This window comes from Perissodus microlepis, chromosome 20 (genome assembly GCF_051167445.1).
Source record: "Perissodus microlepis isolate ML-2025 ecotype Zambia chromosome 20, ASM5116744v1, whole genome shotgun sequence".
Classification (NCBI taxonomy): Eukaryota; Metazoa; Chordata; class Actinopteri; order Cichliformes; family Cichlidae; genus Perissodus; species Perissodus microlepis.
The window spans coordinates 17,102,777-17,128,785 of NC_140480.1; the positions used below are offsets into that span (position 1 = coordinate 17,102,777).

Genomic DNA, 26,009 nt, shown 5'->3' on the forward strand with positions numbered 1-26,009 from the left:
TTTTGTTATGGACACATATCATGTGTTGTGTTAATAGGTCTTTGGGGACCACCTTGTTGGTGGAGAAATACTATTTTACCTTTTTAAAGCTCTTATCTTTGAAAAGACGTGGGAACAAATTAAGCTGCTAGTAACACAATGCCTAAAGATACAATTTATAATCAATTCTTTGCTAAATTGTCTGTACACGTAGCTACAATGCTGGTCTATCCCTTGAATAAGGTGCCTTTTTTTATGCTTGAACATTCATAAGTCAGCGTTACCCCCTCCTCCCCCCCGAAAATGTTCAGGTACTAGGACTGTATTGAAATGAGCAAATGTTCAAAGAAAAACTTCAAAGAAAGATCTTCAGAAACCTCAGAGATCCACTTTAAAAATTACTTTACTTTTTACTAAAGAAAACCTGGCTCCTTAGAAACTCGTTCTCTCAGTATGTGATAATAAATGCAAATTAGTTTTTTTTTGTATTTGTATCCAGGTGTCAAGGCTCACAGCTCACTGAGTGAATGGGACTCTTTCAAAGACACACATTTTTTAAATTTATTTATTTTTTATAAAGAAACACTAACATGAATGCACAAATGTGCTCTTTCATTATCTTATTGTCAACTTTTTTGTTGGATTCCAGAAAGAAGAATAAAGACTGGTGATGGATCTGCAGTTGTTTGTTGTGAATTTATTATTCTTTAACATAACTGAAGTCATAACAGAATTCTTTAACATACTCCATATACTGCATTAGCCCAGCTGGAATTTACCTTTCAATCTCTGTTGTAATAAATAAATAAACTTTTTCTCAACCCCCTCAAATAAAAGCTAAGAGTATGCACTTTAAGCTCATATTCACCACATACCTGTAACTTGTTCTTGTAAACAGCTAAAATTAAAAAAAGAAAGCATCTCTAAAAATATGGTGTCAAAATCACGGAGTATTATAATAATGAGTACTAATTGGCTAAACCAGAACACCAACAGCATTCTTCTTTTCACTAAACCGCATCAACAGTTACGGTAACTCGCTGCATTTTATGACAACAGTATATTACTGTGGTCTCATTCACTTATGCATTTTGAACTTTATCTATACTTCTGAGAATTCCAGGAATGATTAATTCCTGGAATTCTCAGAAGTATAGATAAAGTTCAAAACATATCTCATACAACAAAGGTTCAGAAAATGATCCACTAGATGGCAGTGCTGCTCAAAATATAAATAGAGCGATGAAAACATAAATAATCTAGCTACATCTGATCTGAATCTAGCGAATTCAGATCCCTAATTTTGTTTAATATGTAGAAAGACAGTGTGTCGTATATTACTAACTGGCTAAAAGCTGAAGGCTTTGCATTCCATTCTTTTTGTGAAATGTCTAGAAATCACACGTAAGCCAGCAGTCTAAGAAAAGTGCTCTGTCAAAAAGGTAGTATGAGGTCTTATATGATGGAGCCTGATTATATAAAATTTTGTATGTGAGAAGCAGGACTTTAAATTCAGTTCTGGATTTAACAGGAGGTCAATGAAGAAAAGACAATATAGGAGACATATGCTCTCTCCTACTAGTCAGTACTCTTATGCAGTATTCTGGATCTGCAGGTAGTTTCTAGAGCCTCCTGATAATAATGAATTTAGAAGTAATAAATACATGAACTAGCTTTTCAGTATCACTCTCGAGAGCCTCTAGATTCTTTAAAGATGCTGTAGGAGCACTCGGTTCTGTCCCTCTCTTCTGACCTCCTGGGTAAATATTGGTGACAATTTGAACTGAAATTTCGGATTCATCACTTATACCACATGCTGTAACGGATTTTCAGTCCAGTTCTTGTGTAAATTAGCATACCTCAGCCTTTCCTCCCCATTTTCCTTCCTTAAGAATGACAGTCACCCTTCCACTTAAAGCATTACGGATGATGCTGTAGATGGATCAACTGAAGGGCCAGAGGCATCACTCCAGACCTGTGTCAGGTCTTTGCTGGATTTTCTTCTTAAGGACATGACTTTCAGATACTATTCATCTGCTGTACACAGCTTTTTAGTCCTGCTTCTTCATCATTTGCCCTCTATTTTTCCAATTCCATCAGTGTTTCCTAAGGACACACTGCTCACTACGCCAAGTTTTCAGCTAATAGTTCTCTGGGAATCTTGTTGGTGCAGAAATACAATTGTATGCCCATCAAACTCTTATCGTTGTCATTTTTCATAGACTCATCTGAAGAAATGGGATCAAATTAGGCCCTTTGTGACAGCCTGCTAGTAACAAACTGCCCTATTTATGCTTGATTCATAGGTCAGTGTTGAAGGGGCCGAACAAACAAAAACAGTCCTTTGAAAATTGTCAACGGAATATATTTAAAATGGGTGGATAAAGCAGAAAAACAAAAGGCCTGAAGAGCTACTTCTTAAAAAAAATACAAGAAGATCTGGCTCCTTGGAAGCAAAATAAGAAGAAATGCAGACACTTTTGCTCAAGCATTTCTTTAGTTTGGAAAATAAATCGTAATGACTTTGAATTTTCCAAAAATTTAAATAAATTTTACTCAACACTGGCAAAAAGTTTTCAGCTGTGGGCAATCAACTATGGTTTCTGAAGGGACGAATGATTAAACTGTTGTAACTTTACTCTAAAACCAAATCTTAACCATCAGTCAACCATGTGATGCTGTTAGGACCAGCCAAAAGATCCACACATTGGAGAGATGTGTTTAAGATTTTTCTTTTATCACAACAGAAAGAAGAAAACACACATGTATTTACTTTGTGGGGACCCTCAAAGACATTATGGATTAACCATTCTAATCTGAACCTGATTCCTCAGGCAGGGATCAACAAATGTCCCTCACAAGGTGTAAAATTCCCCACATAGACAGATATACAAGATCACACACGCACACACACACACACACACACACACACACACACGCACACACACACATGCACAAAATGATATACCAAAGTCACACTTGTCTATGAGTCTTTATTTGTGTTTTTCATAGAGAACATTTAAAATGGTTCATACCCCCACAATAACTGACATCACTTCTCTGCTTTATAACATTGACACAGGAACAGGGGAACGTACACAAGTACACAAACAATCAGTCACAAAATTGGCCCATCTACAGTGTTTTACTTCCCAAACAAAAACAAATTAGGCAAAAAACCCAAACAAACAAACAAACATGAGACCCCAAGGACACACAGCCAAGGCCTGTCCCACTTTAAAAAACGTTGCTGTAGCAAAGGAACGACCACATCTACAAAAGTAACAAAAACCACCGTACAATCTATCGTTGTGGAAGTGCTTGTAATTTTGGAAGTTTTGTACTTTAAAAGGATATCAGTATCAATACCTAGAAAATCACCAGTAAAAATAGCTCATCTGTGTAAAAATGTGCTAGCAGGACAACCCTTGGCTGCGGATTTTTTTTTCTCTTTGTCACAACCTATTTTCTTTTTTTTTTTTCCTTTTTTTTTAAACCATTTTCAACTCGTCTTCGATACAACAACAATAACACTGTTTCTTCTTAATACAAATATGTACAGACACTTCCACTTGTTTCAAAATAATGCCCTGCACACTAATGCATTATCTAGGGATGGATAGGATGATGATGATGATGATGATAATGATGATGATGTTCTTCAGATTCCTTCACAGAAACTGTCCATGCAGTTTTGGTACCTGAATCGACAGAATGGGATCACAGTTTCCTTAGGCTCGTTGTTTCGTGCCATCTCTGTCACAGAACGGCCTCTGCCTGGATGTGAAAACGCATTTATTCGACATGATCGGCCCCAGCCCCTCCCCAACAGCTAACCCCGCCCCTGAACGTAAAACATCTAGATTCAGACCAAATGTTTTCAGCAGTATTTGAACCAGGTGTAAACATACCCTATCTCAAAATGAGTTCAGCGAGAAAGGCACACATGATAAGACCACACAGCTTGCGACTACAACAGGGAGGATGTTGGGGGTCTTTTGGTTTTGCTCAGCTTGACATTTCTTTCTTATCCTCAGTGTAGAGTGTGCGCGCGTGGGCATCAACCTGCTCTCGCCAGGTGACGATGCGCTCCCCTCCCCCAACCCCTCTGAAACAAGATTCTGGTTCCCCCGAATGTTTCATCAGGTTCAATTCAATTTTCGTCCCAGGTGCTTCGGGGGAAACTGAGCCCTGACCACTTTTGTTGTTCCTTTGCAATTTAGAATAATAAATCTGCTCACTCCATCACTCGGTACTTTTATGTAAATAAGAAAACATACAGTGTGTGGGCGCAGAACCAACCGTGGGCTGCATTTGCTTTCTCAGCTGACATTTTTTCTTTTTTTTTTGAAATGCTATGCTTTCATGGCCTCAGTGTTATTCATTTACATACCTCAGTAGACAGTTTCATCAAGCAGTTTAAAAGGGGTCATGCCTTATCAAATAAGTTGGGAGAATATTCAGTCTTAACACTCTCGGGTAGTATTCTCGTGCATTTCAAGAGAGGGAATACGCTACTTTGTTAACCAAATGCATCCAAACTATTTTTCCTGGGGAGAGGTTACACAAAATATGAGGAATGAGGGGAGGGGGGGAGGGGGGGTGTCATGGTGTGGGGGCTTTGGCGGGGAGGGTGTGGGGAGTATAAAAGTCATAAAAGGCTCTGACATTCTTTTGAGTGACGGACTCGTATTTATGCAACAAACGCCTCCTCCTAAAGCAAAGGGGAGATTGTGTAGCCGGGCAAATCAATTTCCCACTCCCACACACTCATCTAGGCCTTGATCCAGCTGCTGCTGTTGCCTCTAGCCTCAGCTGACTGGCTGACCTATGGCATTGCTCTGCTCTGCTTTAGCAGCTCTCCCCAATCACCTGAGAACCAAACTCTGCTTCCCATCAGTCTCTTTTGGTTGTTCTTTTTTTCCTGTTTGTTTGGAAAAGAAAGTACCACTTCCTTTTTTAAAAAATACATTTTGAACCCCCTGAATGAAACGGCTTGTTTTTTTGTGTGTTTTTTTCTATGTGACAAACAGGCGGGACAATTGCCTGTCATCTATCTATTGGGTTTCTTACAAGTCAAGACTTAAAATGCTGGCATCTTCAACAGTTATTGAGAAAGTGCACAAAGGAGATTCATTCTACATTGGCTAAAAGCACATTGAAAACATGCCTTCAACATCAGAGTTACACACGGGGTCGTGTACACCACAGCAGGTGCAACGCAAAGGCAGGTTACACTACGGTCTTCTACTTGCTCACTTCAGTATCGGAAAGCTCACAGAGAGTGAGCTGTTTCCATTATTAACACAATCACTGCACAATGTTGCTAAACACTATGCGCATTACTCAGAGGCATCATCATCGTCTTTTTTTTGTGTGTTTTTTTTCAAATTTTTTTTCATACATGAACTCACATGACACTTAGGAACAAAGAGCCAACCATCTAAACTGATGGTTTCATTTCTCAGATTCAGTAGTACAACATACAGTAGATGTTTCTGACATTTCTGGATCAGGGACAGACAAGGAAAGAAAATTTAAAAAAAGGAATCCTATGAGAACACTTCCAAAGTATTGTACTGTATCATCGCCTTCAGCTTTGACTCAATGGTATGTTTAAAGCCACAGTTGAGCAGGTCTTAGTGATATTAATTAAGGTGTAACTGCCTCCTACTGATAATCCCTCCTCATTTCTCTTTCCAATAAGCTAGTGATCTTTTGATAAGGATATACAAGAGAAGAAGAAGAAGAGCAAGTCAACAATTACACTGTAAAAATATATGTATGTTTATATTCATATATATATATATGTATATATATAGCATCTTTAAAATCTATTTATACAGAATGTATATATAGTGTACTTATGGCCATCTTGGCAGAGAAATAAAGGCATCTGAAACAATCACCACTCTCTCGATGCTGTGGTCTCCTCAGGACCAGACATTGTTACATTGCAGAAATGCGAAGAGTCAGGAAAGAAAGTGAGTTCTCTTCTTCTCCTTTATTTATTTATTTTTTAGTGGCACTTTGTGCATCAAAAAAATTAAAATCTAGAGTAAGGCTACAAGGGTGTGTATGTTTATCTGATAAAAGTTTGTCAAAGGAGGCCATCCTACAGTATCCTCGAGGGTTGGATATGTCGCTGTGTGTGTTTTAGACTCGTACATCCAGACTAAAACACTGCTGGAATAGAGCTCTACACATGTACCACTGCACTGATGTAAAGAATTCAAAACCGTTACTTAAACAGCCATGGTACATCACAGAGATTGTGGGTGAGCCACTTCTGGCTGCTACAAAGCGCTTGGGAGAGGTAACATTTTTTTAAATTTCTCTACAAATTGTTCTCATCACCTGACAAAAGCAAATACTCAGAGAGCGGATAGTGAAAGTGATTGCTTTTGAGTATTTTTTTGTTTGTTTGTTTGTTTTGTTTGTTTTTTTTAACAATCAGCTGCTGGTACATCTATGCCTAAGCAATCAAACAGTATTTGTATTGATTTTATTTATTTTTTCGTTCTTTATTTAAATATTAGCAGAGGATCTTTAAGACTACTCAGACTCAACTGTCACATCACGCACATAAATAACAAAATAAATATACAGCCATATCAGTCAATTTCTTTCATATTAAATAAATAATAAATACATACTTTCTTTTTGTTTTCATCTCCTCATCTGTGTTTTTTTTAATGTAACAGAAAGAACACAAACAAAATAAAAACGAGGAAAACAAGAGCAAGAAGCCAAAAAAATATTTTTTTTTTACTGTAAAATTATCAAAAAAAAGTGAGTCTATTATAAAATATTTGCACTTAAAAAGGATTTTTAAAAAGTACTCCAAAACAAACTATGCCTTGTCATTTATCTATATAGACTTTTAAAATATTGACGTACGACATCTGCAAATTGCTTTTTGACCTTGATAATCAGTAAAGATGCATTTGTATGTGTGTGTTTCACTAAACAAAGTTAATAAATAGATTGCTTCAAATAAATAAACCTCAATAACATAAATGGCAATAAGTTACAATTTAAAAGTTCACAGGTATAAATAATTCATATATAACAATAATTATTGTACCACAAAAACTAGTCATTGAAATGAAGTGCAATTCCTAGGCTGATAAGTACTATAGATATGACTAACTGAATTTGAAATGTGTGCACACTATTACTATCATTTCATTGGGGGGGGGGCTGCAGCGTTTAAATCTAACTCGCGACCTTGCTCGATGAGGTTTTTTTCCCCCACTGATGATTGCTGCAGTAATACCACCAAGCAAACGCACATTCAGTTTGGTGCATGCCGGGGGGTGTGGTGCGAGTATGGTTGTGGATCAGAGAGATTTTCAGAGCCGCAGATGCTTGCCATAGAGAATGCTACAGGAGACAGTGGCGTTGGGAGTCTTCTGCTCCAGTTAGTGCTCCTCTTCCTGTCTCCGGGCTCTGGCAAGCAATACTCGAGCCTTGCCTGTCTCAGTGTTCCGGCCAAGGAGAAATGCTAAAAAACTGACTGACCAGTTGCGAAACCCTCTCCGAAAAACAGTTAAGGACACAAAAGAGACAACAGGTAAACATACAGTATATTTAAACCCCCAGATACAGCTTCTAGTAACATGGATCTTCTTCTGGTTCCTCCTTTGAATCCCAGCAGCAGCATGATGTGGATTTTGGTCCGCGTCACTTTTCTTCAACAGAGTGCTCCCTGGGTTGATTTTTTTAAGTTGCCATTTACTTAAATAACCTGAATTCCCTTTTTTTGTTTTTGAATCATATTTCGATATATCATAGAGCTTTTCAACCTCTCTCCTTCTGACTCCACCTCCACCGCGTTCTCTGCACTTTGGGACAGTTTGCGTTCTCCATTTGTATGTGTGGAGCCTCAAACCTTGATGCCCTTCACAGCTTTGTTGATGCTCTCCAGCAGAGCCTTGTTCTCGGGGCTCTGGAAGCAGTCCTTGTTGGTGTACATGTCAGTCAGGGTGCTGATGTATCTGTCAAAGTTCTGCTCTGTGATTGGCTCCTGCTGTGGTGCAAATGAAAACCAATCTCAACTGAGGGGGGCAAACAGAAACAAGGCTCCAAGCGCTCTTCAGCGCACCAGATTTGCCTTCAAACAAATGCACAATCAATGACAACAGGGTGTGAATGCGGACTTACCATGTGCGGCAGACGGATATTAGCCAGGCTGCGGATGAGGGCTCGGCTCAGACCAGACAGCTCCATGAACAGAGCCTCATTCTGCTCCTCAATCATCTTATTCTCGTGCTCAATGGTTTTCAGGTTCTTCTCCATAGAGGAGATCTGCAACGCACAGCAGCAGACCATCAGCAAATGTTTTAATATTCAACTAGAAATTCATATCTATTTAATAGCAGCTGTGGCGACTGGCAATGTAGTGGCCATAGTCCAGACATTATACAGACATTTTTTTCTTCTCTAGTGGCTCGCACCATTTGATATCTTCATTGTTCCTGTGTCCACAAATCTAATGTTGGTTCCAGTTCAACATTGCAAGTAACCAGTCAGATTGTAGCGATGACATAATTTTGGGATGTGGAAACACCATGCATCACACATCACAACAATGTGATTGGTCAGATGCAATACTGATACTGGACAATGTTTTACCATCTTTAAAGTGTCCTGCTGCCTGCAGTGCTCTTTAGAGTCTCAACTGCAGAAACTGTAATCCTGGTAAAAGACATTCCAGATACATATCCTCCTAAAATTATAGTTCTCTATTCATTCTCAACAGTGTCATGCTTATGAAACCAAGGTTTCATAAGGTGGTGACAGTGATCAATAATTACTTTATCTCTTTTGCAAGAGACTGGCTAAGGTAGGCAGTATTGCTGTTGCATGGAGAAACTGGAGCTCCTCGAGAAAACAAGAGCATACACTGAAGATCACACTAAAGGGAAAAAAAAACCCAACAACAAACACACACCTGAGTCTGTAGGTTGACCATGTCAGCCTCCATTTCATTGTTGGATTCATTAAGGTCATTAATCTCTTTGTTGAGCTGCTTGATGTCCTCATCATTGTCCAAAACTAAAGGAGAGGCGAAGAGAAAAGCACGTTTTGCAAAAAAAAACCCCAAAAGAAAACAGAAAAAAACTCTATTCTAACATTGGCATTTTTATTATTTGACTCAGTAACAAAGGGGGGGGGGATTTTCCGCTCAGTAAACACATAGATTTTTCTTAATTAACCATCTTACCATCACTGGCTCTGAACTTAGTGCTCAGATAGTCTTCTGTAGGGAACTTGGCCTTCTTCTTAGCATACAAAGCTCTGGGGCATCCTGAGAGGCTGAAATGAAATTCAGAGAGGGTCAAATTTAACATTACATCTACATAAAGAACATTATAGCTTACAGTGGCATGTGTTAGTTATGTACTGCTGCTATGGGGGAAAAGCTTAGCCTAGAAAAATAACTGGAAACGGCAAGACAGACTATTTAACACATGGTCAAAACATCTCAATATTCTTATTTAACTTTCGACAAAGCAAATAAAGATTTCCAAAGTGTTCAAATGCTCATCTTTAACTATCAAGCTGTAAATTAGCTTAACTTAGAATAAAGACTTGACTATGTTCGCCTAGATCAGTTTAAAGTTGAAAATGACCAACTTATGTTTACAGAGATTTGCGTATTCTTTTTTTGGTCAGACATAGCGATTTAAAAATATAGTATCAAACTGAAGCTTTACATTTTAGCATTTGTGACAAATTTTTAAAAGAGATAACTAAATAACTAAAATATCCACACATTAAAAAAGAGAGATTCAGAGATACTTAGCCATTGGCTGCATTTTATAAAATCTGAATTTCTCATTTAATCGATTTGTTTCAAATTTGAAGATACTGATCAAAGCCTAAGCTTACCTGCGGTGTGTGAGGAAACTTCCGTTAGCATGTCCAGAGCCATCACAACCTGGGGTGGGGCAGGTTGGACCCTCTGTCTTGAAGGCCTTCCAGTTGAATGGCGTGCCATTCAGAAGACCCTCCTTTTGTCTACGGGCCGCCAGCGGGCACCCGTAAGCGCTACGATGTGTGGCGTACTTTCCACTGATGTGGCCCAGGCTGTCACAGCCTGGCACCGGACATCTGCAGAGAGCAGAGGTGGTAAGAAGAAGAAGAGAGGAGGAGGAGAAGAAAAAGTATGGAAGATAGGAAGCAGATACGGAAAGAAAGAGAATGACGGGGCACAAAGGTTAGACAAGGAGAATGCAAAAATGAAAGTAAAGCGAAAACTAAGATAATTCTTATCTTAAAAACTGAAAGGTTTTTAGCAGTTTTGCTAAATTCTGTATTGGACATATTATTACAATGCAAGATATTGCTGACAAATGAGCTATTACAATTTGGTACATGCTTTCTCCACATACTGTTATATTAACAGTTTTGTGTGCAATATGAAGCCCATGTATTTCTTATGTAATAACAATGTACTCTGCAATAGTCTACCATGAATTATATTCAGAATCAGTATCTGCAGTAAGTGTATTTTCCCATGAGTAAGTTGATTCAGTTACGGGGACAGATCACTACCTCTGCATATGATTCACAGTGACTTTCCTCTCTTTCTTTCTCTGTCTCTCTCTCTCGCTCTCTCTTTCCTTTATTGCATTTTAGTTTTACCGTCAGTCATGCTAAAAGCAGACGTTATGACTTTCTGAGCGGTACGAACTTTAAAAGCTCGGAGTCCTCCTGGTTGTCCTTGGCAGGAGTTTTAATTCCACTTTTCTTGGCACGCGGGCACCCAGAGAGACTGAAAACAGAAAGTATGGAGTTGATAACATAGGGCTGGAAAGAAAAGGTCTGGTGAAGTGATTACTTAATAAAGGAAGAGAACATGGTAAGGAAGAATAATTTTACAGAGGTTCTTCAACCAAATGACAAACCAAATCCATTGAAAACGCCTAATATGGATGAAAATAGGATTATGTGTATGTGGTGCCTGTCTAATCTATCGTGAACTGTCGCTAGGCCTCTCTGACTGGCTATACATATGTATGTTTGTGTATGTGTGTGTGTGTGTGTGTGTGTGTGTGTGCACGCGCATTTGTGTTCTGTTACCTTCTGTGTGAGGCATAGTTTCCTGTGATGTGACCTGAGCCGTCACATCCGGGAGTGGGGCATCTAGGGAAAAAAACAAAGCAATGTTCAAAGTTAGGCAGAAAAAATTAACACAGGGAGTTTTCACAACTGAAAACTGAGGTTTACTATTTATCTGCTTAATCTTAAACAAATGATCACAATGTGTATATTCAATTCAGTTCCGTTTTATTGATATACTGCCAAATCACAACAATAGTCACCTCAAGGCCCTTAATATTGTAAGGCCCTACAACAATACAGCAAAACCACATCAATCAGATGGCCCCCTGTGTGCAAACACTTTGGCAACAGTGAGAAGGAAAAACTCCCTTTTAACAGGAAGAAACCTCTGGCAGAACCAAGCTGAGGGAGGGGCTGAGAGAGGTGTCTCCCAGATTCACCCACCCTTGAAACCTTGAGACACTAAAAGTCTAGCTGTTGTTTTAGACTCCCTTGGTACCGTCAGCTCATGAATGGCACACAGCTTTCTCAACTGAGCCTCACAAAATCCATCCATCCATCCATCCATCCATCTTCATCCGCTTTATCCGAGGCCGGGTCGCGGGGGCAGCAGCCTAAGCAAAGAGGCCCAGACCTCCCTCTCCCCAGCCACCTCCTCCAGCTTATCCGGGGGAACACCAAGGCGTTCCCAGGCCAGCCGAGAGATATAATCTCTCCAGCGTGTCCTGGGACTGCCCCGGGGCCTCCTCCCGGTGGGACATGCCTGGAACACCTCACCCAGGAGGCGCCCAGGGGGCATCCTTGTCAGATGCCCGAACCACCTCAGCTGGCTCCTTTCGATGTGGAGCAGCAGCTGCTCTACTCTGAGCCCCTCCCGGATGGCCGAACTTCTCACCCTATCTCTAAGGGAGAGGCCAGCCACCCTTCGGAGGAAGCTCATTTCTGCCGCTTGTATCCGCGATCTCGTTCTTTCGGTCACTACCCACAGCTCGTGGCCATAGGTGAGGGTAGGGACGTAGATCGACCGGTAAATTGAGAGCTTCGCTTTTACACTCAGCTCCCTCTTCACCACGACGGACCGGTGCAGCGTCTGCATTACTGCAGCTGCAGCCCCAATTCGTCTGTCGATCTCCGGCTCCCTTCTCCCATCACTCGCGAACAAGACCCCGAGATACTTGAATTCCTCCTCACAAAATCAGAAATCATATTTCTTAGCCATTGCAATCCAACTTTCATTCTAAAAGTGACCTAATCTGCTAACATGGAAGAGTATAGTTTCAGAACCACACATCAACGCCCCTCTTTTCTCTCTTCTCTTTCCACTCGCCCCTTCCAGACTGGGTCTGCCTGAGGCGTCTTCATGTTAAAAGGGAATTCTTCTTCCCCACTGTTTCTAAGTGCTTACACATAGTTGTCTGATCTTTGAGGTTCTCTGTCTAATCTTTCATTATTATTATTATTATTATTATTATTATTATTATTATTATTATTATTGTTGTTGTTGTTGTTGTTGTTGTTGTTGTTGTTGTTGTTGTTGTTGTTGTTGTTGTCTTTACAATAATAATGAACACTTGCTGTGAAGTGGTGCTATATAAATGTAATTGTAATGACCAAGAAGTTGCTTCTGTTTATAGATGTTGTGTTTTCAGTGGGAGAAATGTTTCTTTTCCGTAGCTCATCTAAGGGACTATTTCAGTCAAAGACCAAAGATCTTGTCTAGTCCTATCTTTCAAATAAGGCCCATGGTCAAAATTAATCCACTGATCTTAAAAAAATAAAATAAAATAACCTCATGCTTTTTTTCCCTTCTAGGCTTCAGTTTCCTCCTTTCTGATACGCACACAAAAAACTCTCTCTGGACTCTGGTTTAGTTCTTAGTGATCATCATTGAACACATATCATCCCAATCCTGGCCAGCCATTTACACCTTATATTTGTATTAGAACTGATTTTAGGATTTTATAGATCTACAATTTTTTATTATTTTTTTTTATATTTGTCAGCTGTTTTTCAGCTTACCTGTGTATAATTGTATAACTGTGTTATAATTGATTTATTACTTGTTTTAGTATTTATCAATTACATTGATAATTTGCATTTTGTATTGTATTGTAAGCTCTGATTTCACCGTGCTATATGAAAAAATTATTCTAGCTTTCCAGGCTCTTTGCCATTCGAACACACCCGGTATCTGTACATGTTGAGCTGTGAAAAGCCTTTGTAAGTTTCATTCACATTTGCATGAAGTAATTGAAGTGAAAGCAAGCACAGACATAGGAAAAACCACCATGACAGATGCAGCGGTAGCACAGAAAGCAGCCAGCAACAATAGATAAGTTAACGTCAGCAGAATGAAGTGCTGTGGTGCTGGACAGTGTCAGTAGCAGTGAGCTGAAGTGGCAGCGAAAAGGCAGTGAAGGTGTAGAGCAGACATACTTGAGTTCAGGGGTGTGGGCCGCCATGAGGGACCGAAGGCTCTTATCAGCGAGAGGACACCCAGACAGACTGAGAGAGAAAAGACAGGCAGAGGAAGAGAAGGACGAAAAGGGGGGAAGCAAGGGGTGAGAGGGGGTTGAAAGGAGAGAGGAGAAAGATGTGAGTAAAGGGAAATCAAGAATGCAAGGCATACCAAGGTCATTTAGCAAGAAGAGGACAGACAGCAAGAAGTAAATTACTGATGCATATCAAAGTCAATGACCGTCTTTGCTTCCTGGGCTCACGCTACATTATTGCCTCTGGCATGTCAGGATCAAATAAAATGTTTGAATTAGTCTCGGTGTGCCGGCTTTGGAGTGAGAAGCAGAGGGAGAGTCTCAGTAGATCTAACATTTCATGTACAAGCTTATATAGAAAGCAGCAGTGCACACTAGTGCCCGAATAAGCCTACATACCTGCGATGGGACGCATAGTTCCCAGTGATGTGGCCGCTGCCATCACAGCCAGGTGTTGGACACCTGCAGAGGGGACAGACACGCAGTTAGCAGTGGCAGAAGGAGAGAGCGACAACTTTATAAAAAATAACTTTGTACATCTAATCCCTAAAGGAAAAACAGAGGCTGACCATACACCTGTCTATATTCACGGCAAATATGTACATAGAGTTTACATAGAAGGTCGTTAGTTGTAAGGTTCCCATAAATACCTGGGGGTAGTACATTTGTACACACTCTGATGGAACAATCAGAGTGTCACTACCCTTCTCACAAAGCACCAGACGTTCAGGGATAATTTTTATCCCGGTTGGCTGGTCATGGCCTTAAACTCACATCCACAGAACATCTAAATGTGGTTGAAAATTGCAATATGAAAAGTCATCTTTTCAGGATGTTACAACAAACTAGTTTCAACCTAATTTCACTAATAGCCCACTGAGCAATTTTCTGTTTATCAGAGCTTTAAAAGACGTCTAAATGGTACATGCTAAAACAGGGTTACATGTGGTTCAAGAGTCAATGTTTAGTAGATTTCTACATCACACCGAGCAGGTTGTTTTTTCCAGAGCAAATACATGTGTCTGTGTGTTCTAACTTTAATAATTGATTAACAAAGGATTGTGGCCAGACTATCACGCAACATTCTCTCTCTCTCTCTCTCTCTCTCTCTCTCTATATATATATATATTTTTTTTTTTTTTGTTTTTTTGTTTTTTTGTTTTTTTGCAAGCTTTTTTGTGCGAGCCTCTGGACAGTCAGAACGGTGGTATAGTGGTGAGTATTATTGGCTCAACATGAGAAAGTTCTGCTAGTCAACAGAAATCTCTTCTTTAACTTTTATTTAGAACTAAAAGGACGTCTTTTTCTACATCCCTTTTCACTGATCTTTGTACTGAACTGTAGGGATGGCAAAAAAATCACTACAGCACAGTATCGATATAGGAACACTAAACATTGATATTTTTTATGAAATTAATTAAAATACCATGGGAGCACTATGAACAAGAGTGCTGATTAAATGTGAAGATATGTTAAAACCGAAAACCACCACTTAGCTTGACAAAGCTACCTCATAATGAAGTGCAAGTTTATGGTTTTAGTCACACGAGTAAAAATACAACATCAACCTTTGTGCATCTACAAAAAAGATCAGTGACTTGTGACTACAGTGAATTTTGTCACATTTGGTGATCAGTTGCAACTCATGGTGATGGCTTGAGGGTGTTGATTGCAAGGTGATTGGATTGCACAGGTTGCCTGATAGGAGGCTACATTTCTACAAGCAGTCTGCAATCACTCTCAGAGAGATTGTCAAAGATTTGCAAATAACTGCTATTAAATGTATACATTTATAAATTCAGACAGATTGCCAGCATGTTGCTATCGGTCTGAATGAGTCTGTCAATGAACACAACGCGAGGGGCCTCGACTCTGGTTTTGTTCTGGTTATATTCCTATGAAACAGAAAGATTGCTGAGCACAAACGTTACAGTTAAATGTGAATTTCTGTCTATTTAGACAGCAAATGGATATGTGATTTATCACAGTTAATTGCTGTTTTATCAAAAACAGATTTCATGTAATTGCCAACTTGACCTCATTCAACTGCAAACTGGTAGCAGACTGATAGCAGACTGACTCTTATAACACAATTTATGGCAGGTTTTAGTGACAGTGTTGTTTTGCTGCAAAAAGAAAAAACATGTTGAATAAAACAGATATTGCCAAAGTGTAAATTTGAGGGAATATTTTGTAGTTTTAAAAAGGTGATAAATTACAGTATATGTTATTACAGTAATCAGGATGCAAAATGTTAAAAATCACAGTAATACTGTAACTGAACCCTGACTCCTCCCTTAGTTATGCTGCAATTATGATGCATTGAGTATTTTTTCCTCAGTCACCTTTCTCACTCACTATGTGTTAATAGACCTCTCTGCATTGAATCATACTTGTTATTAATCTGTGGCTCTCTTCCAGAGCATGTATTTCATCCTGTCTCCCTTCTCTCTCCCCAACCGTTTGCTGCAGATGGCCCCGCCCCTCCCTGAGCCTGATTCTGCCGGAGGTTTCTTCCTGTTAAAAGGGAGTTTTTCTATCCCACTGTCACCAAAGTGCTTGCTCATAGGGGGTCTAATGATTGTTGGGTTTTTTCCTCTGTATGTATTAAAGTAGGGTACTTTACAATGTAAAGCACCTTGAGGTGACTGTTGTCGTATAAATAAAAGTGAATTGAATTGAATTAACCTTGAGTTCAGTTGAGATATTATGATATTGTTGGGTATGTATCGATTCCCTCTACTAACATAAAGAGAAAACTTCATTTTTCATTTTTTTAGCTTTCATTTTTTAGCCAAATCTCAACATCATGTCTAATAAAATCTTCTTCTTCTATTTCCTTTAAATGAGTTTTTTATGATTATTTCTTAACCTGGGTTGGATGTAATTAAGCACATATAATCTTGTTACCCATCAGGATATAAGAATGACTTCTAACTCATTGCCTTATTACTTACGAGAGCAACTCCTTCTTGCTATCTTTGGGCTGAAATTTGACCTTGAAGCTCGGGGTTGTGACCTCTCCTGGGTATTTCCTCTCCTCTAGGCAATCCTGCATCATGTCACAGTCCTCTGGTTCGGATGAGACGTATGACTGGCCGGTATGCTCCATCTGAAAAGTGATTAACACACTGGTAAATCCACTGCAGGCCCTTTGCTCTTTAAATTGTGGCTTGACCTATTATCTGAATTTAGTTTTTTAAATATCTGCTTCCAGCTAATAGTTTGCTATTGTATATCTGAATGCAAGCAAAGAAACTTTGCAAACACCATGTGCACACAATCCTCTTTTATTCTTTTGCAGACAAGTGATGTTTCCAAATGCAGAGTGTCCTCATAAAAAATTAACATTCAAGGCCCTTTATATTTCTTTTGAAAAAGTTCAAAGGAGTAAAAATTAGCATATGCCAAATCCAGGATGGTGCAATGCACCTGACACACTACCTCTGTTACACAGTGCAATGTTTTAACTGTACAGTAACTCTCACATTTCAGTGAAATAAATGAATAATACAAAGAGGAAAAGGGAACAGGGAATAAGAAAAGGGAATTACACAAAGACAAAGTGATGTAAACAATTAAGAGTTTTTCATTCAAAAGGCTTAGGGGGAATTTTGTCTGTTGTTATTTATGTCGCAATATCTCCTCTGTGAGTAACATCTGAGGAAATGCACCGTGTTTGGAGCTCGTACTTTTGTTCCGTCTAATTGTACTGACCTCGTCCATTTCCTCCTCTCTTTGACGGTTAGGTTTGGTGTAATCCAGAGGTCCCTCCCAGTCCTCCTGCTTGTAGGTGTGTATGCTTGGTGATGTCATCCCGCTGTTTCCACCATGATGCAGCGAGGAAGAGGAGGAGGAAGGGTCTGGAGACCGAACGCCGGGGCTCGTCCCAGACAGACTTCCCTCTCGTTTAATGGGTTTTTTCATGCTCAGGTCCAGGGTGCCGTTCTCATCCACTTCAATGTCCATTTCCTGGAGACAATGCAACAGGAATTTATAGCTGAGCCTATGTTATTACCTGCTTATAAGTATCCTTGTAATTTTCAGTTGTAGAGCCCCAATTTGAGACTTCAACAAATAAATAATTTTAGACAAGTGACAGTGAAGTAACTAAATGAAAAATGAATAATAATATCCCTATATGCCCACTTTGAGGGTATACTACACACGAAATAGAAGACTATCTGCTGAAATCTGCACTGAGATACCATTACAGTAGAATTTAATTGAGCTTTGGGCATACAGAGCTTAGTCTTACACACATTCATGTCATTATTTGAAACTTTTGCCCTGTTTGAAACTTGAGTTTTAAAATATATTTTTTTTATTGCAGCTCACTCTGTATATGAATGCAATTATGCTTTTTTTCCTGTTAAAAACTTTGGAGCTCAGTGCATAATCTGGGAGAAAATTAATGGAGAAACACAGCTAACTAATACATCTAATTAAGTATTCTCAAATGTGAATAACTAATGCAGTCTCCTCTGGTGCACTTCACTGTATATGTGAGGCAGTCCTGTGTGATGATGATTGGGATTATTTTAATTACCCTCTTGAGCAGATTCTGATGCAGCGCTACATATCTGCCTGAATTCTAATTTCATATATTCTAAATAAAAACTGAACTTTCATGTGGAGAAATGTTGCTTTCGCTTCTCCACCTGCTTGTAAAACTGCCCTCGAGCCTGTATCAAACAAGCATTTTCACAGTCATGCACCAGAGTGACGGCCTCTTTCAGAGCACTACATACTCAAGTTCAGAACACCAGCCTCATCGCCTAAGCATGTTAGTCATGATATCTAATGTACTCTGGTGCCAACAGCACGAACACTGTGCTCCATCTCTCCATGCTTTATTATAGTTCTGGCAGGTGAAGAGAAACAGAAGGGTGAAAAGAGCAATGTTTTCAGCATTCATGTAAAATGGTGCTCATATGGGCTGGTCAAGGGCCAGAAAATTCAAAGGGTTAGGAGAAGAGGAGAGAAAATGGGAACAGTTCCCAGAAATGTCCCAGGTTGATGAGCTCAGTGTTCCAGTGTTTCAATATTGGATTTCAACTGGCTCCAACTCTGATTCCAGATCAGTCCCCAGTTGATCTGCGCAGCTAAGGCATGCTCTTGGATCTGTGCCTTGCTGAACACCTTGCTCTGCTTTGCTGCCAGAGACATTAATTTTCACTTTTTATCTTCCTAAAAGCATGTCAGAAATCGAAAAATGATGAAGCAGTCACTTTCTCTCCTCTGTGAGGCAAAAAGGCTTTTAAAAATCACAATATGGGGGAAAGTGGAGCTCCTATTACACCTCCTGTGCACAGAAAAGAGAAAGGAAGTGAGGGAGTGAGAAACAGAAGTATAGATAGGGAACGAGCGAGGAACAGGGAGGCTTGCTTAGGGAGGAAGAGAGAAAGAGGGTAAAAGGACATGTGAGAAAGAAAATGATAGAAAGAGAGTGGGAGATCCGTCCAGCAGATAATGAAAAAAGGCTACCTGGTGGAAAAGTAATCCAGGCAACTGGCAGTCAGCCAAATTCAATAACAACATGAAAAGTGTGTGGGATGGAGGGATGAAACGATGAAAGAGGATGGGAGAGGTGATGCAACTGAATCTCAACACCATCCTGTTGCTGTAAACCAATGCCTCCTGATGATATATTCATGCAGAGTTGATGGAGAAAAAAAATGAGCGAGAGGAGAGGAGAGAAGAGGGGTGGAAAAGGCACACCCACTGCTATCTCCTCTCATCTTACCAGCTGTGGCCTGCAATGTTTCATCTGCACTACAATCAGATAATAAAATCTTTCTCTAAGTGTTTTGCAGAGAAGAACAAGGCAGTACTTTACGACAGTAAAACCATCTGTACTTGACTCCCTTCAAATTGAGTACATTTTTGATCATCGAAGAACTACCAAGTGATGATGAAACCGACTGTGCTGTTTTCATTCCAACTGCGCTCCTTTATAATGACTGGGAAAAAAACATTTGAAAAAATGGTGGGTTTACCTTGTTTTGGGGTTTGGTGCTAAGGTTCTCAGGTTTCTCCCAGCAGCGAGTAGACAGGTTAAGGATGGCAGTGGCAGCCATGTGAGCAGCTTCGGCATCATGGGCGTAGTCGTAGGCCAATGAGGAGCTTTTCCCATAACCGTGGAGGCTGAGACTAGGTGATGATGACTTGGGGAATGACGGCTTAGCTGCAGGGGGACAAAGGCACAAATCCCAAATTGGCTGATATTCTGGGAAAGTACTAAAACAAAAGGGGATTGAAAAAATATGTGCGCTCAAGAGAACCTTTGTGTTTTGCTAACACTCTACCTTCATTTTTCATGATTATTTTCTGCCCCACACTGCTGAAGCATTTTAATTTAGCTGATTTTTTTTTTTTAAATTAATATATTTCAATATATATTAAATAAAGATCAATCAATCATCTTACGTTTCTGTATTTTTCAGAAATACATCTTCCTCACAGGACAGCCAATACAAACATATGATTTATAGAATATGATGCCAGACATTAAACAGATAAAAGTACTTAAAATGAGCTCAACCTTAAAAATATACAGAAGTAATATTAAACCATCCAATACTGACGAGGAACATTTTTCTGCAGAACAATAATCTTTTAATTTGCTACTTCATGCACAGTTTTCCAATAATGCAGTTTTATGTGTACTGAGGTGCGTTCACTGGGTTTTATTGCTTCTTTTCTTAAAGGAGTATCCACCACTTGTCATTGTCATTTGGTAAAACAGCAGATATTTATTCAGCTACCATTCTTCAGCCATGAAGGAGTGCAGAATACGTCCACGCAGAGTGCAGACAGACAGCACAAATGGCACATTTTAATCTGATCCAATTTATCTTCTTATAAAGTTAAATAGCAGAGGAAGATGTTTTCGTTTGTATGTGGCAATTGTCTCTGCTTGCCTTTCTGTAAAAGTCACCGCACACCACTGAGTCACAGCCACTGCTATGCATGCAGACAGGACAGAAATGGCAAACTGAGTGAAAAAGTAACTGAAATTTGAACATTTGTCTCCCTCTTCTTTTCACTCATTTTGAAGAATAAAAGTCAGCCAAAGAGCCATGCTGGAGTAACATTTTCAAGAGCCTTAGAAAGGCCAGCACTGAGAGCAAGAATTAGCACAAATGAACATATCACACTATCTCACATAGCAATGAGTGAATGGTTAGTAAATAACGTGGCCCAGATCTTCAGTTTTCTGTGTGGCTCACATGGCTTTGACCAAAGATTCTAACTCACAGTGAATCCGGCTGCTGTAACCTAGCCACAGGTTTGCCTTATACAAAAACAAATAAATAAATACAGGGAGTGCAGAATTATTAGGCAAGTTGTATTTTTGAGGAATAATTTTATTATTGAACAACAACCGTGTTCTCAATGAACCCAAAAAACTCATTAATATCAAAGCTGAATGTTTTTGGAAGTAGTTTTTAGTTTGTTTTAAGTTTTAGCTATTTTAGGGTAATATCTGTGTGTGCAGGTGACTATTACTGTGCATAATTATTAGGCAACTTAACAAAAAACAAATATATACCCATTTCAATTATGAATGAAACGCTTGATTGTTCGATGATCACGCTTCAGAAGCTTTGCAATTTTGAGACTGCTGCATCCCTCTGCAAGATATCTCACTATTTTTGACTTTTCTGAGCCTGTCAAGTCCTTCTTTTGACCCATTTTGCCAAAGGAAAGGATGTTGCCTAATAATTATGCACACCTGATATAGGGTGTTGATGTCATTTAGACCACACCCCTTCTCATTACAGAGATGCACATCACCTAATATGCTTAATTGGTAGTAGGCTTTCGAGCCTATACAGCTTGGAGTAAGACAACATGCATGAAGAGGATGATGTGGACAAAATACTCATTTGCCTAATAATTCTGCACTCCCTGTATACACGATAGAGAAGAAGCCCGAGGTTCCCTCTTACTTTTGAAGGCTTTAGGTGAGGTTTCGCTGGTGGGCATCTTTGGAGCAAGCGTGCGCTTCCCGAACACTTGAGCATCGAAGCTTGCATAATCGAAGGACACCTTGGAGTACTTCTCCAGCTCCTTGGCCAAGTTGGCGCGAGGTGTGGAAGGTGCCATGTTGGGCCTGTAGCTCCCATACTGGGGCACCTCTAGCTGCTTCACAAAACACATGGGTCTGCAGGGGGGAGAGGGAGAGGATGTCAGGGTGGGGCTGGGGATTAAAGACAAAAATAAAAGCAGAAACAAGAGATGAGAAATAAAAAGAGGATTGATGCAATAAAAAGACACACACACATAAAAGCAAAACGGGGGAAGAAAAAGAATAAAAGAATGAGAGAAAAGGGTAGAATGAAACAGAAAGAGTGAAGACAGGAGCAATGGTGTACTTAGCGGGAGTGCAGCAGGATTAAAAGCTCTCTTATCAGCAGAGGGCACATTTGCATGTTGTACAGCACGGAATTTATGAGCTTTAAGCCCTCTCGTTTTCTGGAGAGCCCGGGCTTTTGTCAGACCTGTTGGCGTAAATCCACTGATAGACCAGGGGGAGGTGGAAGGGCGTGGGGAGTGAGAAAGAAGAGAGAAGGGGGAGAAGAGAAGACTAGGAACCAAAGAAGGGGGAGTGGTGAAAGAGGAGAGACAGAGGAGGGGTAGGTTGGGGGTATAGAGCCTGGAGGAACAAAGTGACCTTACTCATTTTTTTTTTTGCATCCCCTAACCATCTTATCCAAGCCCTCCACCCACTTTGGCCCAGCCCTATTTATTCTCCTCTGCACCGAAGCCTTTCCTCAGTGTTTTTCATTAATAGTCCACAAGACCTGGCCTGTAGTCATACTGCTGCAGCTGGGGTGGCCATCACATAGAAGCCCACTAATAATAAGTGTGCAAAGCAGAGCTACAACTGATCACAGGTGACTTTTTTCCATTTTATTAATTCAACATCGTTCCATTAAAACGAAGAATTCTGCAGCTCCACATATAAGAGGCAAGGAAGCTCATTTGAATAACAATCTAAAACAGAAAAACAAAGCAGGCCTTATTATGTTTTAATACTTGATGCTTTGTCCAACCACTGATGAGGTTTTCCTCAAGGAAAGCAATTATTTTTCCTATCCCCCCGCAATGCCCCTATAACTTGCATAATTAGCTTATCGGTTGCATTATTAATTAAAATACCAATGAGGAAGAGCACAGACAGCATAATACCAGTGTCTGGTTTGCACTAATTATCATTCTTTTGGCCAGGATCTGGCCGGTCGGGTGAGATGAATGTAGATAAAGAGATCTTAGCATGTGAGGTGACAGTAATGATTAGCCTGCCAGCCAGGATGTTTCAAGACTTTCTTGTTATTATTGAGCCGTTCAGAGGCCAGGCTCCACCTTTCATGCAGGGTACCATAACCAAGGTCAGGATTCTCTCTGCGGTTTCAATGTGGCTCAGCAGTAAAGTGGCTAACCTTGACAAGGACTCAGCTGTGAGGGGTTTGGATTGGAGGAGACAGCTTTTATGTAGGTGAAAGGGTCACTGAGCCCAGTCTATCTTAGTTTCTGCTATTCATTGTGTCATCTATGATGGGCTTTGGAAAAGGACAAAAGGCATGAATTTTTTTGCCACATAAACCTTAACTGTGCAACGTTAATACAGTTAATTACAAAATTTTAATCAATATAGGAATCAAAAAGCTCCCTTCTATGCATATAACTTGTAATTAAATTATCAAATAGATAAAATCTTTACATGTCAATGTAATGATATTGGCCAAAGTCAATAACTGCCACGTTTGTATAACTGACCTCTCGTGAGGGCATTAGGGCTCCATATCTACAGTATGTAATGTAATAAAGCAGAAAAAACCTGAACTATGAGTTTGTACTTTTTTGATGACCCACCTCAGCACTCTGTCATTGGGACTTCCTTTGAGGTGCTCGCTCCCTGACTGAGAGAGATGCTGCTTATCGTGGCTCTTAGACAGCTTCTCTGCAGCAGCGATGGGACAACCAGAAAGACTGCAGGGATAAAGGAAGCAAAGCAGATGAATATTACAAGTACATACTGCTGACTGTGTAAATCTACATCACAGTACTGATGTGGGCTGACACATTTGCTGCCCTGCATACATGAATATACGAGCTTGCAAATACACAAAGTGCACAACACTCTAACCTGCAGAGATACACACACACACACACACACACACACACACACACACACACACACACAAACAAACAACTTTCATATATAGATATACAGTATAAAGGTGCAATGTATATAAATATACCTGCGGTGTGTGTTGCGGTTGCTGTTGACATGGCCCTGACCTGTGCAGCCAGGAGTCGGACACTTCAGCACGTTTTCATGCATGGCCAGAACTGACAAGATGCACAATCATGTGATCAGAGAAAACTCAGAAAATGAAAATCACTGAAGTGGGATTTGCTTATTATTAAATTTGTTTTTATTTCTCATATTAATATTTTTGGTCTTCCTGCAAAAATAGATTTGAATACACAGCTGCACAGACTGTATTGTATAACCCCAAAATTCCCAATAATAGAATAAAATTAGAATTAAATTACGTATTTGAGGGCATTTCTTTGACTGAATTTCACAGCATTTGACCGATGCAAATCAAAGGACTGGTTTCTTCCAAACATATATACCAAATCATGGAATCGGTGGCTCCCGAGACCTCAGAAAACCTCATGGCACAACAATTACACTGTTTAACTATTTTTTTATGCTAAGCAGCTGGAATAACAAAGAACAACAACAAAACCTCACTCTCTGGGGGGATCCTGTCCTTGTGCGGACAGCCTGACAGGCTACGGTGGTGGGGGTAAAGACCGGTCACGTGACCAGTGCCATCACATCCCGGTGTGGGACACTTGTTCTCCCTCTTCTCTGGCCTGCTGCTCTCTGGGTCAGAGTTGGGTAGGAATGTAGAAGAAAACGGAAAGGAGGACAGGAAGATGGAAGGCCAAGTAAAAGGAAAGGGGAAGGTGGGATGAATAAGGTGCACAAAAGCAAGTGGTTAATGTCATCAGACAGTGTGCTTGGCTGAGCATGAAATCCAGACATATTCCCAACATCTGCACAAAACCCACACCATCTGTATCCCCCGACTCATGGCTTATACATGCCTGTAAATACACCAGGTATTCCATGCATTTGTCTAAATGTTTATTTAAATACTTTTAAAGATAAAATACTATAAAAATGATAAACTACACCATCTTATCCGGTTGAGCTGGATAATCCCCCCATGGCTACATTTGCACAACACTTTCAAAGACCTTGTTTAGATCTTGGACAAAGCAGCACCTTACAATACATCAGAAGAAATTCGCACCACTGTATAATTTACACATAATTAAAGATGCCTTCTCCTCCCCTCTCCTATTGGAGGCAGGCCAGGCAGTATCAGTGGCACTGGAGAGAGGAGAAGGGTGCAAGAGGATGGTGTGATGCTCTATTGGCCTTCAAATTGAATGTTAACGAGACACGCATCTCCTAATTAGCGTCGAGCAGAACAGGAACGTCACCGCAGGAGGGAGTTAAGGCCAAGGAGAGGGCAGCACTACCGGGCATGTAATCACACTGCTGCTATACTGTGAGAAGCATGACAAGCGGGCAGCGTGCCAACTGTGTAATACAAGGCCCGAACACACGTAGCATGTAAACAAACACTCCATGGCTGACTGTGGAACAACCTGCACTCCTCCTTTTTCTCTGTTGATATGTTGTTGTCTCTCCTGTGCTCTCTCGCATGCTGTCATCCCTTCTCGCTCCCTCTTTGAGTACTTCCTCCCAGCTCTTCATGGAAGTCTATTCAGCTGGAACCACTTCAACCCCATTACAATAGAAAAGGGAGGATCCAAACAGAGCTCTGTGACTCATCTCTTATTTGGTACACTGTGTTTATTTGTACCCTCTGCTCCCAACATAACATTTAGCACATTTGCCAAAACTTCAGAACATCATTTTCTGTGTGCTCCCTTATTGGTTGTATTCCTCTGATATTGTTGTGGTATTTAAAAAAGCACTTGCTGTCTTGCAGAGTATTAGAGAAAATAATGAAAGAGCACATTTGGCCTGTATTTTTAATATAAGGATAAAGCCAGGGGGCAACTGCCCCCTTAAAGCTAGCTAACCTAACAAAAGTAAAACTGGCAAATTCTGGCACTTGCCTCTGATGTTCTTTTGTTTTTTTTGCAGCAGAAAACTGCTGGTTTGTGTAGAGGTTAAACAAAAATAGCAAATGTTCATTAGGCTTTTTTTTAAGGCCTGGATGAAAACGTGCCAGCTGATTCTTCCTGTCAAATGCTAATGACATCTGGGTCTAGTTTCACTAAGAATTGTATTAGTCAAACTTAGTTACTTTGATTACATACTGCTTTGCGCACATTATAGCCTGTGAGAAACATACTGCAGTAGATTATCAGTCCAGCTCTGTTCAGAGTAAAGTACTTAAA

General features: G+C 40.1%; 1 protein-coding gene across 5 annotated transcripts in view; it reads right to left on the reverse strand.

Annotated features, from left to right (window-relative positions):
* Positions 1-2,952: 2,952 nt before the first annotated feature.
* The window catches only part of myt1b (myelin transcription factor 1b), a 45,765-nt gene continuing 22,708 nt past the window's right edge, over positions 2,953-26,009 (reverse strand). For 3 of the 5 annotated variants that reach the window (XM_084917530.1, XM_084917528.1, XM_084917532.1), the window contains 16 exons: positions 24,319-24,453; positions 23,816-23,906; positions 23,427-23,543; positions 21,500-21,750; positions 19,544-19,731; positions 17,262-17,516; positions 16,502-16,656; positions 13,944-14,006; positions 13,489-13,557; positions 11,071-11,133; positions 10,682-10,762; positions 9,877-10,098; positions 9,209-9,300; positions 8,936-9,039; positions 8,146-8,289; positions 2,953-8,011 (listed from right to left, as the gene is read on the reverse strand). In XM_084917530.1, coding sequence (XP_084773656.1) covers positions 7,868-8,011; positions 8,146-8,289; positions 8,936-9,039; positions 9,209-9,300; positions 9,877-10,098; positions 10,682-10,762; positions 11,071-11,133; positions 13,489-13,557; positions 13,944-14,006; positions 16,502-16,656; positions 17,262-17,516; positions 19,544-19,731; positions 21,500-21,750; positions 23,427-23,543; positions 23,816-23,906; positions 24,319-24,453 — 2,174 coding nt within the window. In that variant the 3' untranslated portion in view covers positions 2,953-7,867. The remainder of the gene's footprint in view (positions 8,012-8,145; positions 8,290-8,935; positions 9,040-9,208; positions 9,301-9,876; positions 10,099-10,681; positions 10,763-11,070; positions 11,134-13,488; positions 13,558-13,943; positions 14,007-16,501; positions 16,657-17,261; positions 17,517-19,543; positions 19,732-21,499; positions 21,751-23,426; positions 23,544-23,815; positions 23,907-24,318; positions 24,454-26,009) is intronic. The other 2 variants (XM_084917529.1, XM_084917531.1) reach the window with 2 other exon arrangements.